This window comes from Papio anubis, chromosome 4 (genome assembly GCF_008728515.1).
Source record: "Papio anubis isolate 15944 chromosome 4, Panubis1.0, whole genome shotgun sequence".
NCBI classification, from domain to species: domain Eukaryota; kingdom Metazoa; phylum Chordata; class Mammalia; order Primates; family Cercopithecidae; genus Papio; species Papio anubis.
In genome coordinates this window covers 108,619,216-108,639,144 of record NC_044979.1, presented here as the reverse complement: position 1 = coordinate 108,639,144, position 19,929 = coordinate 108,619,216, and the positions used below count along the sequence as shown (strand labels likewise).

General features: G+C 36.5%; 1 protein-coding gene across 1 annotated transcript in view; it reads left to right on the top strand.

Annotated features, from left to right (window-relative positions):
* Nucleotides 1–19,929, top strand: part of VPS41 (VPS41 subunit of HOPS complex) — a 186,927-nt gene that overhangs the window by 98,367 nt on the left and 68,631 nt on the right. Inside the window, exons 8-9 of the mRNA XM_021935859.2 lie at nt 17,095–17,214; nt 18,351–18,497. Coding sequence (XP_021791551.2) covers nt 17,095–17,214; nt 18,351–18,497 — 267 coding nt within the window. The remainder of the gene's footprint in view (nt 1–17,094; nt 17,215–18,350; nt 18,498–19,929) is intronic.

Below are 19,929 nucleotides of genomic sequence, written 5' to 3'. Positions count from 1 at the left end.
TCAGGGGTTTGGTTTGTCTCTTTAGTTGTCACTGACTACTTGACAAGCTGTTCTATATTCAGTCTTCTGTGAGAGTAATTTTTTTTTTCCTATTCAGTTCTCCAAAAATGCATCTGTTGACATCTCTTTCCAAGCACACACGAAAATGTTTATGTGTATATAAAATGAGAGTAAAATAAAAACAGTTAAGGTCATCTGGTGAAAAATTGAATTAAAATTGATTTTGTTATTAACTTACATATTCGGGACTAAAATAATTTAAAAGGAAAAACACACTGAAGAGCTTCGTATATTGTATATAAGGCTTAGTATGTGGGGCATGAGAAAAGCACATGTATGATATTTTAAAGTGAGGAATCCCGTGATTACCCATGTCAGTGTAAGTAATTGGTATTAAGTCATCTATTTTTGAGATGTTTTAAAATAGCTTTATTGGTACATAATTTGCATACCATGAGGTTCACCAGATGACAGTGTGCTGTTTAATGGTTTTAAATATATTTACAGTGCTTTGCAACCATCAACATAATCTAACTTTAGAACACTTTCATCACCCCAAAAAGAAACCTCGTACCCATTAGCAGTCATTCCCCATCTTCCTTCCTCCCCTCCTCTCATCCATAGGCAACCACTAATCTATTTTCTTTCTCTATAAGTTTTCCTATTCTGGTTATTTCATGCAAATGGAATCGTGTAATATATGGCCTTTTTGTCTAGTTTCTTTCCTTATTTTTCTAGGCACATCAGTGTTGTGGCATGTATCCATTTTTCATTCCTTTTTATGTCCAAATAATATTTCATTGTATAGATCTATGATGTTTTATTCATCCGTGTATCACTTGATTGACATTTGGATTGTTTCTACTTTTTGGCTATTATGAATAATGCTGCTATGAACAGTTTTGTACGGCTTTTTGTGGCTATGTGTTTTCATTTCTCTTGAGTATGGAATTGTTGAATCATATGGTAACTCTATGTTGGACATTTTGAAGAGTTGCCAAACTGTTTCCCAAAGTGATAGTTCCATTTTACATTCTCATCAGAAATATATGAGGGTTTTAATTGTCTACATTCTCACCAATGTTCATTCTATTTTCTCTTTTTGATTATAATCACTCTGGTGTGTGTTAGTAATACCTCATTGTGGTTTTGACTTGCATCTAATGACTGATGATGTTGACCATCTTTTCCTGTGCTTATTGGCCATTTGCATATCTTCCTTGGAAAAATGTTTATTCAGATTCTTCGCTCATTTTTTAATTGGGTTTTTTAAATTATTATTATAGAGTTGTAAACTTTAAAAAATAAATTCTTGGCAGATATTCCTTATTAGATACATGATTCGCAAATATTTTTTCCCAGCCTACGAGTTGTTGATGGTATCCTTTGAGGCACAGAAGTTTGTAACTTTAATAAAGTCACATTTATCTTAATTTTTTTTGATACTTGTGCTATTGGTGTTGTATCTAAGAGATCATTTTCTGTTGCCTTTTCCAAGGTCATGAAGATTAATGCCTGTTTCTTTTAAGACTTTTGTATTTTTTACTCTTAAATTAGGTGTATAACATATTTTGAGTTCATTGTTGTGTATGATGTGAGACAGGAGTCCAAATGTATTCTTTTGCATGTGAATATCCAGTTGACCCAGCATCATTGTTGCAAAGACTATTCCTTTCCCATTGTCTTGGGCCCTTTGTGGAAAATTGGTTAACCATAAATGTTAGGGTTTATTTCTGGACTCTGAATTTTACCAGTCTATATAGCTATCTTTATGCCAGTGTCCCTTTTAGGTTTCAAAGCCACTAATTTTTCTGTAATTAGTTATGGGATGATACTTGAACTACAGATGCTCCTCAGTTTACAGTTGGGGTTGTCCCAATAAACCTATTGTAAGTTGAAAATATCATTAAGTCAAAAATGCATTTAATATACCTAACCTACTGAACATTACATCTTAGCCTGGCCTACCTTAATTGTAGTCAGAACACTACAGTTAAGCAAAATCATTTAGCACAAAGCCTATTTTATAATAAAGTATTGAATATATAATGTAATTTATTGAAAGCTGAAAGTGAAAAATGAGTCATTGTATGGGTTCCATCATAAAGTTGAAAAATTGTTAAGTCAAATAATCGTAAGTCAAAGACTATGTACTCTTAAAACTTTGGTTTGGGGTTCTTTCCCTTTAAAAAGTCATTTTATATATCATCATTCTTTAAGGAAAACCTGTTTTTATTCCCAGTACGATTAAAGCACCCTAAGGTAATACAAACAAGTTATTTCCACTTACTAAAGAAGATATGTATATGAGATCTGTCTATCTATCTATCTAGATGGAGGGGTGTGTGTGTGTGTATGACAAAACAAGTCTTTTAAAAGTGTGATAATAGTTTATGATTTAGAATAATTTATTTAAAAAGCCATTATAATTTATTTTACTTATGTTAAAGGCTTTAGAAACACGTAACTGTGTCCACAAATTAATGACTTGTAACATACAAACTTTGATTTATTTGGATCCATTAAATTTTACCATGGAAATATGTATTTAGTAAGTAGTAAAAAGTACCATTTACTTGATAAATTATAATGATCTGTTTGCATATGGTTAAATGGAGATTTTTAAAACATGTATCATCCTGGTGTGATTTGCAGAAATCTCCAGAGAATTTCCTTTTTCTACATGTTGTGTGGTATATACTCGTAAAGATTACTGATGCTACATGCTTTTGACATTAGTGTGTTTTGTTTTGAAATAGATTTATTTAGTTGAGGTATGTTAGGATGTGTTTTTCTAATTTCATTAAGAAATATATCTTTGATGTTAAAAACTAAAGGCATGTAGAAGGTGACATTAAGAAAGGAGGACTATTGTGAAATGATCACTTTCATTTTGAAAGTGTTCGCAAATTTTTAGGAGGAGCTGCTCTTTTTGTAACTGAGTTTTAGAGGTTTATATCTTTGACAAATGAGATAAACAACTACATTGGCTCAGTAGCTACTCAAATCCTTTCAGCTGCAATTTTAAACTAGCAGCATAAACTAGGCAGAACAATTTTGAAAAGCCCAACATTTAGCAAATGGTTATAACCTTGCAATAATCATATGTCATAGATACCAAGATCCCTCCTCTGTTGAGAACAGGTGGCAGATCACATCGAGGGAAAAGAGAATAAAGACATATATCAGATAACTGGAGGTTATGACTTTCTGCCTTTAAGAAATAATTTAATCTTCAAAAAATTGGAGCAAAGACTAGCCAAATGAAGGTGTAATGTGGAATAAAGACATTCTTAACCCTTAAGAACACTGATCTCTAGACTGACAGCCAAATAAATCCTTGGAATTATATGCCACCTTCTACAAACAATGGGTTAAAGTGGCACAGAGACTAGAAGAACTAAGTAGAAAAGTAGAGGACCACTATGAGATATTCATGAAGTCATAAGAAAATTTGAGAGAGATGTCTATTAATATTTAATAGTTGTTTAATCTTATTACAATTTTTGATTCCTATAAAAATTATTAAAGTAATTAGAACATACTTTTCAAAATAGTACTGCAGAACATAGCAATGTAGCAGAAGAAAACCTGAAACTGTAGTTTGACAGATATTTCCTTTTTAAAGTTCTCCTCCTTAGGTGTTTAGAGGTAGCTCCTTATCCACCAGGGACTAGGACTAGGAGGCTATAGTTCTGTCTGGCATAAACTTTTATTTTAGGTTTTCAAGGTATCTTCTTAGTAGTTGAATGCAGTAGCTGGATTTATGGACTCCAGTGCTTGACACATGAGCATAAAAAGCTTATTCCAAATTCTGTTTTCTTTCCATCTTGAAAAAAGAAAGAAAAGAGAAAGCACATGTCTTAAAAGTGCCATTGGAGAGAGCTTTCAAACATGTGAACCAATGAATTTTTTTTGTAAGTGTAACCTTCTTACGTAGCAAGAATTCTAATACAGGAGCATGGCAAATGAAGTTTCTATTTTAGAAATAAATCTGCCAAGTGAATCTTGTCTGGAGTTTTTTTTTTTTTTTTAATTGTCCAGCTTTCCCTCTCAGCAGGTAAACTTTAGCTTCATAGGACCTTTACCTTTGAACTCTGAAATACACTTTATAATAACTGGTTCTACTACTTTGACAAGTCATTAAATTGTCGTGATGCCTTTTTCTGTGGAGTTCACTTTTAGAAATGAGATAGTCAACTGTTTGGCGTTATGGTGGGATAGAATGAGGGGACCTGGCCGCAGGGACAAGTTGCTTTGTAAGCTGTAAAATGTCAGTCAGCAAACAAGGAAAGGACCAGAGTGAATGAAATGAGGAAAATTTGAAATGGCAAATTTTACCTGAAGGACAGAGATGGTAGTGTCAACCAGCTTCTGTAAGCTTCCAGCAGTGATCTGCAAATAATAAATTGGATTTTGAATCCTTTTTCAAAGAGGAGTCAATACGGGAAGCTTTTTATGAAACTGTAAATATTTAAAAAATTATTATTAAGATTATTTTTAAATTTTATTTCTTTTGCCCTTGTTATCAACATTATTTTTATCTTTTTCTAGCTTAATTGAGGTATAATTGACAAATTAAAATTTCATATATATATATAGTGTGTGTGTGTATTTTTAGTAGAGACTGGGTTTCACTATGTTGGCCAGTCTGGTCTCGAACTCCTGACCTTGTGATCCGCCTGCCTTGGCCTCCCAAAGTGCTAGGTTTACAGGCATGAGCCACCACGCCCAACCAAATTATAGATATTTAAGTTACAATGATAATTTGATATATACCAAATGTATTTAGTATTTGTTGTGAAATGATTGCCATATTCAAGCTAATTAACATTATCAGTTGCCTCACATAGTTACCATTTTTTTGTGTGATGAGAATACTTACAATCCATTAGTAAATTTTAAGTATTTAATATAGCATTATTGAATATAGTAACCATCGTGTACATTAGATCCCCAGAATTTATTCATGTTAGAACTGAAAGTCTGTGCCCTTTTGGCCAACATCTCCACATAGCTCCCAGTCCCCTGGCTACAAATCTTTTTAGAATCTGGATAATCTGGTGAGCCTTTTCTTACCACTGCCATCCCTAAAGATGAAGTGTAGGGGTGCTTCCTAATGTGTTTGTTCATCTTTGGGTCAGATTGGACCTGGGGTTTTGATGGCTAGAAGGATTTTGACATTAGCAGTTCCTCTCTGTCTCCTGTCCAGTGTTTGGATCTCTAGGATAATATTTCCGCAAGTTGTCAGATGCTTGATTGTAGCCTTCTACCTGAAACTTCCTTCCACATTACTTACCATTGTAGTTTTCAAGTGAATCGTCTGAACATTTTTAAGAATTAAAATTAAGGCTTCCTAATTAATTCACAATTACACCACAGGCAGCCACCAATCTAATGGTTGCATGTTGAGGCATTGTAAATACATACCTTTATTTCTTCTAGGTACTGTGTTGTAAGTTGTAGTTCCATTCCTAGAAATTTATTTCATGCTGTCATCAGTGTACCAAAATTGATTAAAAACCATTGATTAATAGGAAGTAAAACACATATGTAACCTTCACAAGCATTTTTTTAGGTATTAAAAATGAAGCAATAAAACAGCTCTATTAAAGTATTTTTTGGTGAGTTTTCCTATGTATGCTAAGCTATCTGAGGCTAAAAATAGAAATATAACACTTAAATAAAAATCGTTTTCAGTCTGAAAAACAGATGTTCTTCATTGTTGATTGCTTTTCTGATGTCAATATGTAGGACTCCTAGAGTATTTGAATGGTATCTACAGTGGTCGGGGTGGGAGAGTTGGATCCATAGCAACTTCATTTTCCTTTATGATTCCCATTGTCTCATATTCATCAAATGCCTGTTAAAAATATACTTTTTTCTTTAATGAGTTCAGCTAACTTTTTCATATAATATTTCTGTACTGATTGTAGCTTTCCCCTGAACTCGGATGTTAAAACTACCATCTCTCTTCCTGGAGTAGTCAAACCATATTTTGCTCCTTGCTGATAATACCTTCTTTTGCGTATGGAGAGTCCTGTGCATATTCTTAAGTATTTTGGGGAATGACCGCAAGTGTCATTGCCAGTTCAGAGATGTTCATTAGATTTTCTTGTGGGATTTAACCTCAGCTGATTCTTTAACACTAAGAGTTTCTCTTTCTCTCTTTTGCTTTAAGATAAGGCTGTATAAAGCAAGGGGTCACAACTGCAGTCATTGTTAGTTGGTGTCACGGTGCAAACTAAATCAGTCATTTCCTAGGAGTATTTGGTTTGAATCTGCTTCCTGAGTACAACTTTGTGTCGTGCTTCATGTTAGGTGCCGTGTGTACACAGGATCTTGATTTCAGAAATGGTGGTAGGCTTCCAAAAGCATACAGGTAAGATGGTGTAGGTAGAATATAGTTAATAAGACCATTAGTCAGAAAAGTGGTTTGATAGGAAATGAGTGTGTTTATATGTTCACATACAACACTATGGGGTAAATTTACAATACTTTATTTGTCTGTAAGCTTTTTGGATCCCCCTCAGCCTGTACAGTTGTTTGTTTTCCTTTTAATTTTGTAACTCAATTTCAGCCAATTTTCTTGATATTTGTAACAGTGAAAATTGGTGCAAGCTAACTGTCTAAAAATAGTGAATTAGCTGTGTCAGTGTCCTGCGGCCAAAGATCACCAGGAGCACCCCATATGGTTTTAGGAAGATGTTAGAAGAATTGTAGGATTTAGGCTGGTATGAGGTGATTTCGGGGAGGTTTAAGGCATCAGGGCTTTGCTCTAGATTGGATGCTGTCGTGCAGTATGAGTAATTCTACAGCTGGGCATTTTAATAAATCTTATCTAGAAGGAGAAAAGGCTAAGCCAAAGCCAAAGTCATAACTGGTAAAGAAGCAGCAGTCTGTCATTTTAGCCAAAGTGGAAGGTGTTTGGTCATTGCCACGACTTGGAAAATGTTCATGTCTGGTTTGCGTTCAGACGTGATTATGGAGTGGTCTTGCTTCTGTCCTGGGCCTTCACGGTCATGGAGTGGCCTCGGCTGATACTGGTTTTCTGTGAAATTGTTTATATTCATAAGCAGAACATCAGGGCCCTGCTGTGGGTGCCAGGCTAGCTTCTGGATGTCAGCTTTTCTCTTTCTCAGTTGGAATAAATAAAATTCTCAACATTTGATAGATTGCTTCTGTTGAGATTCTTTTCTAAAATATATGTATGGTTTGATTATCCTTTTTTGTAGAAATAAAATTATGTATGTAGATATATTCATGGAAGGCTGTACACCAAATTATTAACAATGTTTGTGTCTGGGCAGGATTATGAATGTTCTTTCTGACCTTCATTGACTTTTATTTACTTTTTTGTAGTAAGCATACATTATTTTTATAATAACAAAAAGCAAAAGAATGTATAGGGTACTCTCAATTATTTTAGATCTTGTTTTTAACTTATGATTGTACATCATATGAAATTCCCTACATTATTGACGTCTATTCTTGGCTCAGTGTTATTGAATAGTTGCATACTATTGTATCTTATGGATCTATTTGATTTTCTTAACTGTTCTGTCTTTGGACCTTTAGGTTATACCCAGTGTTTGGCTGTCATAAATCATGATGTGGTGAAGCTTGGAATCTTTGGGCTTTCATGTATTCCTCTGAATGTTTTCCTATCATTGATTCTTAGGATTAGAATTACTGAATCAAAGGTTATGATTATTTTTTAGGCATTTAATATGTGTTGCCAGGTAAAATTGTATTCCAGAAAACTTATACAAGTTTATATCAGCTATGTGTGAGTACCTATTTTACCACATGCTCATTGCCAATCTGATATATAAAGATACTCCATTTTTCTATTTTGTAATATATTTGAATTGTTAGTGATTTTGAACATTTTTATTTATTAGCAACTTCTGTATCTTCCTTTGTGATTTGTCTGATTGTATTCTTTGCTTAGGGCAGCTTTTAATATTACCATAGAAGCCAGGACAATGAAGGCTGTCCAATTGATATTTACTGTCAGTTTGAGCACAAATTATTGCTGCTTACTGAATAGCCTGCAGCCTTTTCTCCAATTTTGGCCAAATCTGGAATAATTATTCTTGTTCCCAGGGAGGCATTATATAGGAGTCTAAATGAGACTTTAGACCCTGAAGTGTGTAGAGAGGATGAACATATATTACCCCGTAGATGTGAGTCTGCCCCAAAACCGTCAGTTCTGCCACTTCTGTGAAAGCTATCAGTGCTGACCGGTGTGTCCAGTTAATGCCAGTTTTTCATAGAGATGGTAAGAAAGTGGATTATAATGCTCAAAATTGGGTTCATTTGACTCCATTTCTTCTGCAGATAGTGTCTTGATTTTTTTTTTTTCCCCAACTTTTGGGCTTACTTTGTTTTTGTTTTGTTTTTTTTTTAGTTTAGGTTTTTTTTTTTTTTTTTTTTGAGACTGAGTCTCACTCTGTTGCCAGGCTGGAGTGCAGTGGCATGATCTCGGCTCACTGCAACCTCTGCCTCCCAGGTTCAAGTGATTCTTCTGCCTCAGCCTCCCGAGTAGCTGGGGCTACGGGTGCACACCACCATGCCCAGCTAATTTTTGTATTTTTAGTAGAGACGGAGCTTCACCATGTTGGCCAGGATGGTCTCCATCTCTTGACCTTGTGATCTGCCTGCCTCGGCCTCCTAAAGTCCTGAAGCCACTGTGCCTGTCCTGTTTTACTTTGAATTGTGTGAAGGGCTTGTTCAAATACATAAACCCATGTTTTCAGGTAACTGTCTACATTATTCAAGACTTAGCAATTTTACATTTCTTTTTGATATGCTCACTGTGCAAGGATTTTCACCAGTCATCAATGATTGAGATTATAGGTAAAGTTAGAGATATTTGTTCATTGCACAGAACATTAATTCAAGTTTAATCACCCAGTGGATGACTTTTGTGTTATCTCTACCCTGATGATGAGGGTGTTTGACCTTGAGCCCAGCCCCGGGAAATGTATCCTCGGATAACTGCAAACTGAAAAACAGACTCAAGGTGTTTGGTATGAACAGCCAGCTCTATTAAATTTGTGGAATCCATATGGAAGATTTTTTTTTTAAGTGGTAAAATTACTTAGAAAGTGTCCTAGTCGTTTCTGAAATCACACTTGTAATTATGTGCTTGCATTTGCAGAAACTGCAGATTAGTAGTTTAAATAGGGGCCTACCTCACATGCTGGCTTGATTGCCAAACCCACATAGGTGTGTAGGTAGATACTGCATAGGTGGGTAGGTAGATCTAGCTGTCATCTCTGGTTTTTTAATGCAAAGAAAGCTGCTCCTAAATGGGACCTCCGTTGTTTAACTTATTTTGTTCTCATGGAACCTTTAGCTTAGATTTCTTGGTTGCTGAATTGATTGTTACCTTGTGTTGATATAGTATTTTTTAAATTTCAAAGCATTGGTCTGTCTATATAGGTTTCACAGAATTAACTGCAAGGGCCTGTCCAAAGCCTGTGTTGCTAATGCAGGAACAGAAAACCAAATACCACACGTTCTCACTTGTAAGTGGGAGCTAAATGATGAGAACACATGGATACATAGAGGGGAACAACACACACTGGGGCCTATTGGAGGATGGAGGATGGGAGGAGGGAGAGGATCAGGAAAAATAACTAATGGATACTAGGCTTAATACCTGGGTGACAAAATAATCTGTACAACAAACCCCTGTGACACTAGTTTACCTATGTAACAAACCTGCACATAAACCCCTGAAATTAAAAAACAAGTAAAAAAAAAAAAAGTCTGTGTTGCATGGGAATGGTGTTTACTAAAATATTGTTTGTAAGCAAGTGCCATTTGAGTTGGCTCTAGGAACCCTTGGGCACACAAGTTTTCTATGGTACCAGCATTTTGTCCGTACTGAACTTGTTTTAAACATGTTAAATTCAGATAAAGGAGATTGAAGCATTATAACTTGTTCAGAAAATAACCACTGAAGTTAAGGCAATAATATATTTTGGAAGTTCTCTTTTTCTTCCCACATGTTTATGTTGTATCTTGATGGACATAGTAGAGCTGTTGATGGTGTTTAGAAAAGCTGCATGTTTGAAACTTTGGCACTAAGCCTAAGCACGAAGCAAGACAAAGACACTTACCTGCTCCACATGGATTCCTGGTCATTCCTGCCTCCTTCAGGATTCAAGACCCCATCTGCCATCAGTAGCCAGCCACCATCCTAGGTCTTCTCCACACTCATATTTTTCTCACTTGCCTTCTTGACTTTTAAAATTTTGCTCATGATCTTTTCTAATCTTGAATATTTAAATCCTTTTGTAACAGGATGTTCCCATTGTTATGCCTTTGTTTATTTTTATTGAAACAGTTTTTTTTGTTGGGTTTTACTTTTATCTATTTCTCTATTTTATTACCTGGATCTTCCACACCTTCCTGACCTAGCGCAGGTTCTCGTTTGTGAAATATTTGTTTTCTTTAAGCCCCTTGGTTCTCCCTGTAGGAACACACGTGGTATCTAAGCCTTGACCCTGGACTGAAGCCCCTGCTGAATCTTGCCCACTTTCTTGTCTGTCTCAAAGCTAGCAGTGTGGTCAGTATTTAGGGAACCTGAAGGAGCCAAGTGATTTATCAACTTGAAAGATTACAAGATGATTAAAACAGGGCCAACCATACTCTTTTCAACTCCATCAGGGAAGAGTGAGTGACAAGTAATGATGGACGTTAGGTGACCAGAATCGGGGACTTCATTACAGCCCGATAGGAATCTTGCCACACATGTGGGAGATTCTGGGCTCCGTGTCCTTATAGCGCTCTGTAGAGTAGGAAAACACTAGATAGATTTATCAGCACAAAACAGAGGAGAATAAAGTATATTGCTGAGGATGTGAGGGCTCATATTGAAATATAAGTACTGAGAGTGCTGACTGCCAGAATGTGGATTTATGGGAAATAAAGCCCTAAAATACTTTCTCCAACAAAAAAATAGACCTCTTGGAAACAGCTTTTCCTCTCTATGTACTTAGCTCCCATTGAGCTTAAATTGCTCTTAGTATTGTGATAATGACAATTCAACATTACAGGGTATGGAAGATGAACCAAATAAATTAACCAGCTGCTTTTAAGGGTAGTTTTTTTCAATGGCTTACCCCATAAAATGCTTTGTAGAACATTCGTGCTCAGTAGGTCTGTGGTCAGTTTTATGACTGGAAGGAAAAAATGGGTATTATTAACTGTCAGTGAAGTACAGGCAAATAGTTTTGTGGTAGTTAAATTAGTATAGAATGTTTGTAAGAAAAGGAGTTCATCTTTTCTTAAATCACCAAAGCAAAGCTTCCCTTGGCATTCCTATCAGAAAATATGTTTCTGCTTGAAATTCATGGAGATTAGGATAAAAAAGCCAATGGAGAGTGGATCATTTGGCCATTGTCCACTTATGAAACTCTATGTCAAATCAAAGCGAATCCTGTATGAGAGTTTCAGAGGTATAGAAATGACTCCGTAATTATTAGCGAGCATTTAAGGTTTTATACTATGTAGGATAGGAAAAGTGGACTCATGAGTAAAGAATAAAGTAGAGTGGAGAGGAAAGGCAGAAATAAATGTTCGACGGGGCCAGGCTGGTAACATCGAGGAGAGAAGCAGGCCAGGTGCCAGAGAGCATGGAGAAGTAGGCGCTGTGGCAATCCAGAGAGCCTTCTGCAGGCTTGCAGACACATTTCAGAAATTACCGTTCAGGCCAAATGTGCGATCAGTTCGTGTCTCTGAAATAAAGGAGCTGCAATTACTTAAACCTAAGAGAGGAAGGCTAACCTTAAAAGCAACTTTCAAATTTTTGACAAGTTGTGCACAAATTCTATCTGCTGGCCTTGAGCGAAGGGAAATACAGTGACATTACGTGCCTGGATATGGGATCCATAGAAGTGAGCTCTTTCTAAAAGCAAGGCTGTGTTGATTGTATGAATTAGTCATTGGGTTCTTTAAATTTTTGAGATTAGAGTAGATTCTAATATGTTCAAAATACTTTAGGAATATTACTAACTGTAAAGATAGGCTGAGTAACAAAGGTTTTGGGAAATTGCATAGCTCCCCCTGTAGCAAATGCATTGTGTATATGGTCAGAGAAGGAAAGAATTAAGACTAGTAGACTAGGATAGTCTACTTAATATTTAATATTTATTATGCCTGTGTGTCTAGCAAAGTATAAGATATGATCTTTTCCCCAGCACACTGGTTGGGGAAATGCAAGGTAAACACGCCAATCTCAGTGCACAAGATTTAATAGAGTTAGTTATGCAGTGAGAAAACCAATGTGACCATAAAACATATACAGAACCAACAAATTGGGGGGAAATTATTTGACTTACAAAAGAATTCTCCTAAATAATCACTTTCCTTAGTATGTTTATGATGACCTGCTTTATTTACAGATATTTTCTTATTTTTTATCCACAAAATATAAAGTGATAGGGACTTAGGCTATTTGAAAAACGTAAGAAAATAACGTGAATCCTGTCAAAACTTGTAATGTTAATTAGTTAAAATTTGTTTCATTTACAGAGGTTAATTTTTTATTCCCCTCCGTTTTTGAGCACACATCAGCTGCATAGAATGGCATGTGCCTGTCTGCATTGTAGAAATAATCACTGGGAGAAGCTTCTTTGCTCTTTTGATTACATGTCAGAGCAGGGTCCACAAGATTTTTGGGAATCAATCCTGAGATGGCCTGGATTCAGAATTCTTCTGTCCTTCCTTTGCCTCCTCCCCTCTGCTGGAAGTTTTTCGTTTCTTGTTTTGGGAAGTAGAGTAGGAGACAGAAGGAGGCCAGAGTTCAGCCACCTCTACTTTTCCCGTAGCTCGAAGCACACAGAGTGTATAGAAAGGGTCCATTGGAGTGAGCTTACATTTTGGTGGGAACTGCAATAAGATTTAATTAACAGTTTTCTGAAGAAGTTAATGTTTTATTTGAAAAGTATATACAGTTTATGTAAATTCATTCTAATACATGTTCAGTATGCCTCAAACATTACTTCTTTAAGTTCCAGTGAATTTTTTTTTTTTTTTTGAGACAGAGTTTTGCTCTTGTTTGCCAGGCTGGAGTGCAATGGCACAATGTTGGCTCACTGCAACCTCCTCCTCCCAGGTTCAAGCGATTCTCCTGCCTCAACCCCCTGAGTAGCTGGGATTACAGGTGCCGGCCACTATGCCTGGCTAATTTTTTTTGAATTTTTAGTAGAGACGGGGTTTCACCATGTTGGTCAGGCCGGTCTCAAACTCCCGACCTCAGGTGATCCACCCACTTCGCCCTCCCAAAGTGCTGGGATTACAGGCATGAGCCACTGCACCCAATCTCCAGTGAAGTTTTGATATTGCTTTGTTGTTTCATTTTAACTATTCCCCTAAATTTTCCTGATTCTAAAAATAAGAGAATGGATTTTCATTCCCATTACTGTATTAACATTATAAAAATATTCATATATTTAGTGCAGAATAATTATAACATAGAAATAATATAAAATTTCAGCACTCATTTATAGAATTAGGATTACTTCATTATGTATCTTTTAGATTTTATAATATATGTGGATACACATTCACATTTTAAGGACATTGTATTGAATACTGTAATTGTAATCTACTTTTTTATTTAATATGCCCTCATAGGTTTTTGTGTTAATGAAGATACATGCATAAAATAATTTAATAATGGATACATACTCATCGTGTGTGCTCCACCGTATTATGCTCCGTCATTCCTCAGTTGTTAGTCCATTTCTGGTTGTTATAAATAGCTTTACATGCATCTTTACTAAGTCGTCTGATCATTTCTTAGCGTAAGTTTCTAGGTAGCAACCTCCTGGTGTCATGGTTTTTTTAAAGCTTTGAGTCCATGATGCCAAACGATCCTCCAGAAAGCTGGTGTCCAAGATCACAGCTCAGTAGTTTGAAGATACCTCTTTCTCTGTACACACTCCGCTGTACCCCCCACCCCACATACCCATTCCTGACCATGTCATTTTGATTCATCTTTATCAGTTCATTCTTTTTCCTTCATCTGTCAGTTCTAGAAACATTGCTGTACTGTTTTGAGTGTTGATTTTATAAAATGTTTTTACTATCGGGACAAATCCATTCCTTCCCCTAAATTACTTGATAAAAAAAAATTCTTATTTTTTTAAGTGAATTTTTAGCATTTTTGGAATTTCTAGAAATAATCCCTTTGGGATTTTCTTTGGACTTGCATTAAAATTATAGGTTAATTTAATGAGACTTAAACTCTTTAGTGAGAACTGGAGTCTTTCTATCCATGAATATAATGTGCCTTTCTGTTTATTGAGTTCTCCTTTTGTATCCCTCAATGAAATGTTTTTGTTTTGTTGTGTAGCGACTTGTCATGTTCATTATTAACTTTTAAATCTAGATTTTCCGTTTTCTACAACTTTCTATCCCATAAAGTTTAGGTTTATAGTATTTGTTTTCTCATTTTTCAAAGTACTCTGGTTACCATAGGAATTCATCTTTTACCCAAAGATTGAGAAAATTTTTTGTATCATTTTTGTTTTGTTTTGTTCTTTCTCTTGTTCTTTGTTATTAATTTCTTAATTTTGCTGTTACATGAGAATTATGATGATAAGAATTAGATCTTACTTTTAAGTTACTTTGTTTTTTTCAATGTCGTCTTATTCATATGGAGTCACAAGTTGGGGATTACTCCCTGGGTAATTTGTGTTATTTTCAAATGCAGGATTTTTCCATAGGTGCCTGCCTCTTGTCAGAGTGCCTGCTTTCCTTCCCACCTGGGACAGCTACAGTGCTGGCTGCATGCTTGGGGACCCAACCTTTTGTGTTTCAGAGTGAGACTGGCCACTCCCCTTTGTTCCTGCCCCATTACACTGAGTATAGGGGGTGTTGTAGCATTCTAGGACCTGCCTGACCAACTACTTCCCAGGCAGGCTTTTACTGGGGGAATGAGTTAAATCATGGCCTTCACTGGGGTCTTACTATTAGCATATTTTACAGAATTTTTAGCTTAAAATTTGGAGCGTATTTAACTTTTTCAACACAGGTGCAGAGTTTCTCCTCTTAGTACTGCATTGGTCATTTCTAGGTGGGAATTGGTGAGGGAGAGGAATTTGATGCTGTGTCCCACCATGCTGTTCTCCTGGCCATCCAGCCAACCCTTCATTGCAGCAGGTGGTTATTGAGCACTCACTGTGCTTTGCCCATTTCGTACGATCACCTCCATCAGATCCAGGCCACAGATAGAAGATAGGCATTTTGATCTTATCAGTTCATCATGTTTAATTGTTGTGGCCGGGCATGGTTGCTCACACCTGTAATCCCAGCACTTTGGGAGGCCAAGACCGGTGGATCACCTGAGGTCAGGAGTTCAAGACCAGCCTGGCCAACATGGTGAAACCCCGTCTCTACTAAACGTACAGAAGTTAGCCAGCCATGGTGGTGCACACCTGTAATCCCAGCTACTCAGGACGCTGAAGTAGGAGAATCACTAGAACCCGGGAGGTGGAGGTTGCAGTGAGCCAAAATGGTGCCACCGCACTCCAGCCTGGGTAACAGAGCGAGACTCCATCTCAAAAATAAATAAATAAAAAGAATTGTTTTTAGCTGCCTGTCGTTAGTGGGGCATAATCTTCTCTGTAGCAGGAACTGTATGCTCAGCCTTTCTCCCCCTTTCCTAGATTTTGAACCTGCCCTTTCAAAATATTGAACACATTCATCATCCCTCTGCATTTGGGCTGACACAGGAGCTTCCCTAGCTCTGTTCTCTGCAAATGGCAGAAAGAGGCTGAATCACAGTCAGGGGACACTCCCGAAGGCCTCTAAGTGGGGGGTAGGGAGGCATATTAGTAGTGACTTCTGAGTTGGAACCTGGGATGGGAGAGGACAGGGTGGGTTAGAAGGTCTCTGAGAATATATAGGATATATCTTAATGGGAAGATGGGGCTAGGTATGATCAGAAGAATCCCTGCCTCCAGTCTCCCTGTGGAAGTTGTGAAGTCACACAACTTCAAATTGTTATAGCATTTTAAAGTAACTGTACTTTGCTTACTTGTGATGATGGACATCATATTTAATTTTAGGGATTTTATTTTGTGCTTCCTCTGCCTGTGTTAGTCTAACTATTGAGAAAGATATACAGGAAATACAAATAAAATGTGAATTACTCTCTTTCCCCTGTTACCTGTTTCCCCTGTCTCTTTTGGGGTGGGTAGAGGACATAAAATATACTAAGGTAGACTGAAATTGCTTGTAGTGGTAGGAATTTTAATAATTCTGTCATGGAATCTGTTGTCAGCATTTGCTTTTAAAGGGTAAACATGTGTTTCAGGATTGTGTGCCTTAAGTTATATACTGTATAAATGTCTTTTCTTAAAGGATTTAAAGGGAATATATCAAGAAAAATATTTATAGTGTTCTTAATAATGTATGACTTCCCAGAATTACATCTTCATTAATCTTAGAGGTTTTTGACCAGTTATATTTTATATTAAAATTTATCCAGCAGGTTTTTTGAATGATGGAATCTTCCCTTTAAAATAAAGACCCTAAATACTATGAAATTTCTAAAGAAGCTTAATTCCAATTTTTCTTATTTTGTGATGTGAATTGCTGTTCAAAAGTCGTTCAGTTATTTGAGTTAAATGAAAAACATAGACTGCTTCTATTACAGTTTAATCTGTGACTAATATCTTATTTTCAGTGAAAAACTTAAGAGGTTTTGATTTCCCGATTTACGAAATAAATTAGTTCCCGGACAATCATTTGAAGAACTTTTGTGATACAAATCTTTTGATTAACTAATGTGTGTTATTTTCCATGAATCTTGGTGTGTTGGTGCCACCCTGTGGCTTGGCCTTGTAGTAACTTCAGCACTCATCCATTTTAAACAACGTCCTGGGGAGAATATGATGTGCTAGGAATTCTTTCCAGGGTACAAATAATATTCTACTATAAGTTACATTAAAGATGTCGAGAGTGACTTGTTTGTTATTTGGTCACAAGGATAGGTAAAACTAATAAGTAAAGAACCTGATACATGATTTTCAGTTTTTAAGATTCTTTGTTTATGCTCTTTGTCCCTAGCTGCTACTGTTTGAACGGTCATGGATGAACAGATGGAAGTCCGTTGTTCTGCATGAAGGGGAAGGGAACATAAGGAGTGTGAAGTGGAGAGGCCATCTGATTGCTTGGGCCAATAATATGGTAAAAAAAAATACGCCTCTGTCTTCCTAATGCTTGTTCAGTGGCAGAAGAATGGCCAAGTTGATAGGGCTGTAATGAAGGGAAAAGATGCCACTCTCTGTGGTGGTGATTTCTAAAAGGTGAAAGGACGATTGGTATCGTACCTAGGAGGTTAAAGAAATTAGATTGCTTTTGGCTTTCATAATATAGTAATTCCCAACATATTCTGGACTCTATTTTAGAGTAAGAAACCTGAGGCATGGAGAGTAGCCAAGAAAATGAAAAGCTATCTTAATAATTGAAGGACTGCATTGGGAATGGGTCTTGAAAATATCATTTGCCTGTTGGCCAAAGGCAAGTAAGAGTTGATATGAAACAAGTGCAGAATATTGCTGATTTCTCTTTTACTCCCAGTATAATCATAGGCAGAAGTATAGACCTGCCTGTAAGAAAGTGAATTGTGAATTTCAGTGCTGCATTTTAACTTAAAGTTTACTTGCTGTGAATTGGGGCTAGTAGGAAGTTTTAAAAAATGGTCTTTTTGACATCTGGCATATGTTTTGGAACATCAAGGTATAATTTAGTATATCAGTTCTATTCAGTTTTAGATGGTAGAAATCTGGCTAGACTCTACCTTTTTATTCTGGACTTTCCTTACTTCTCCTGGGTCACAGTGAAGGTAAAACAAACCTGTGGTCTCTTGGTTCATTTTTAGTTAGCTGCTTGCCTGATGTTTTCATGTGAGAACTTTAAAATGTCAGATGTAGTTTTCTTTATATAGGTGGCTTTTCAGACTCAAAGTCGTTCTAAAAAACGAACTTCATTTTTGTGGTGGAACGATAAAATTAGAAATGTTACTTGTCTGTCGTTTTGGAAATGCAGCTATTGATGTCTGTACATTTCATGTTTCTGTTGGATGTGAGTCACCCATGCCATCTAAGAAAATCTCCTTTGTCCAGAAAGAAGGGTGGAGGTTTCCTTGTGGTTTAAGTTCCCATAGGGTTTGTGTGGAGCAGGAGCATTTTCCTTGCATGCTCAGTAAACACTGCTAATATTTCTCCGTGCTGGTTATTGCTAGTATGTAGCAGGGGCTGTTAATAAGTTTTCTGTTACTTTCCTCCTGAGTAGAGGATGCTTACTACTGTTTTATTTTCCAGGGTGTGAAGATTTTTGACATCATCTCAAAGCAAAGAATCACCAATGTGCCCCGGGATGATATAAGTCTTCGCCCGGACATGTATCCCTGCAGCCTCTGCTGGAAGGACAATGTGACACTGATTATTGGCTGGGGGACTTCTGTCAAGGTGGTTTTGCTTGTCTTTATAATAAGTCCGTGTTGTTATAGATCCACTGAGGGTGGTCCAAAGGACTGTGAGTCTTGAATGGCTTCTAGGACCCAAATCTTTTCACCTGGATGTTATTGTGATGTGATTACCATTTAATGCTCAAATTGTTTCCTGTGCATAAGTTTTAAGATATATTCTTTCTTTTCCATGGCATGTAAAACTATTTGTGAACTTTTTCATGTTCAGAATGGTGCTGTCTTTTTCAATCTTCTTTTAATTTCTCACATCCCGGCTGGCCTTAGCTATTTACAGAACATGGGGTTCGTTTTGTTGTTTAGTCAGGTTTTCTTCTCTTTATTATTCTTTCCATTTTCCCTTAGCTTTGACCCTTCACTTCTTCATTAGAGTTATTGATAGTGGAGAGAGAAGGTTAAAATTAAATCATCCTGCTGCTTGGTGATAATTTGATGGAGTAGAGGCCCAGACTTATCATCAATAATAAGATTTGGGAATATTTTCTGAAGTTTAATTATCTGACCCTTATGTGCCTGGGTAAATGAAATTTAGCTGCTCTGCAAAAGGGGGCCCAAAGCTCATTCACATTTATTTTATGCCTACTAGTGCTTCTGTTATATTAGATACTTCAGTGCCAAAAGTTGTTTCTCTTTAAAAAATAGCTAAATTCAAACAAAATAAACTAAAAATTAGTGGAAGTGTAAAAATGGCATGAGAGAGTATCCCAGCAATAGCCTCATGGAAGAGCTCAGGCTTTGAGGCCAGACAGACCTGGGATCAAGTGCAGCTTCTCCATTTTCCTTTGTGATCCTCTGTGAGCCTTACTGTCCTCATTCACAAAATGGTAGTGCTAATTGTTCTCACATCACAAGTTTTGGGGAGAAAGAAGTGAGCTAATGCACGTAAAGAGTTTTGCATAGAATCTGATGTATTGTAATTGCTTAATAAATGTTAGCTGTCACTATTATATAAAGTTCTAGAAATGTCATGAAGGGGACATGGCTGTTTAAAATTTACTCTTCTCTGGAAAGGGAAAGTGGAAAAATTATTAATGGAATGACTGTTATTAGCAAGACAAACATTGTTACACTTCAGGCCTTCCCAGCCCTTATTTTATTATCATTCAGGTTCTGTTTTCTTCATGTGTTAAGTGAACACAACCTGATTTATATTTAGGGTAACAGGAAAGAAGCTGTGCCTATAGCATAGGATGGAAAAAGTGATTCCCTGTGGGCTCTCTGTCCCATGTGTGTGGTTACTCATCCAATAAATTTATATTCTTACTATTTTAAAAATCCCTTAAATGGACCAGGTAGCTTGTTAAAATTCTGATTTTCTTTTCTTATGGTGAAAGACAAGGAAAATTAGCCTATAAGAATATGTAACAAGTTCACTCATTACTACCAGAAATTCTTTCTCTGGTATGCTGAATGAT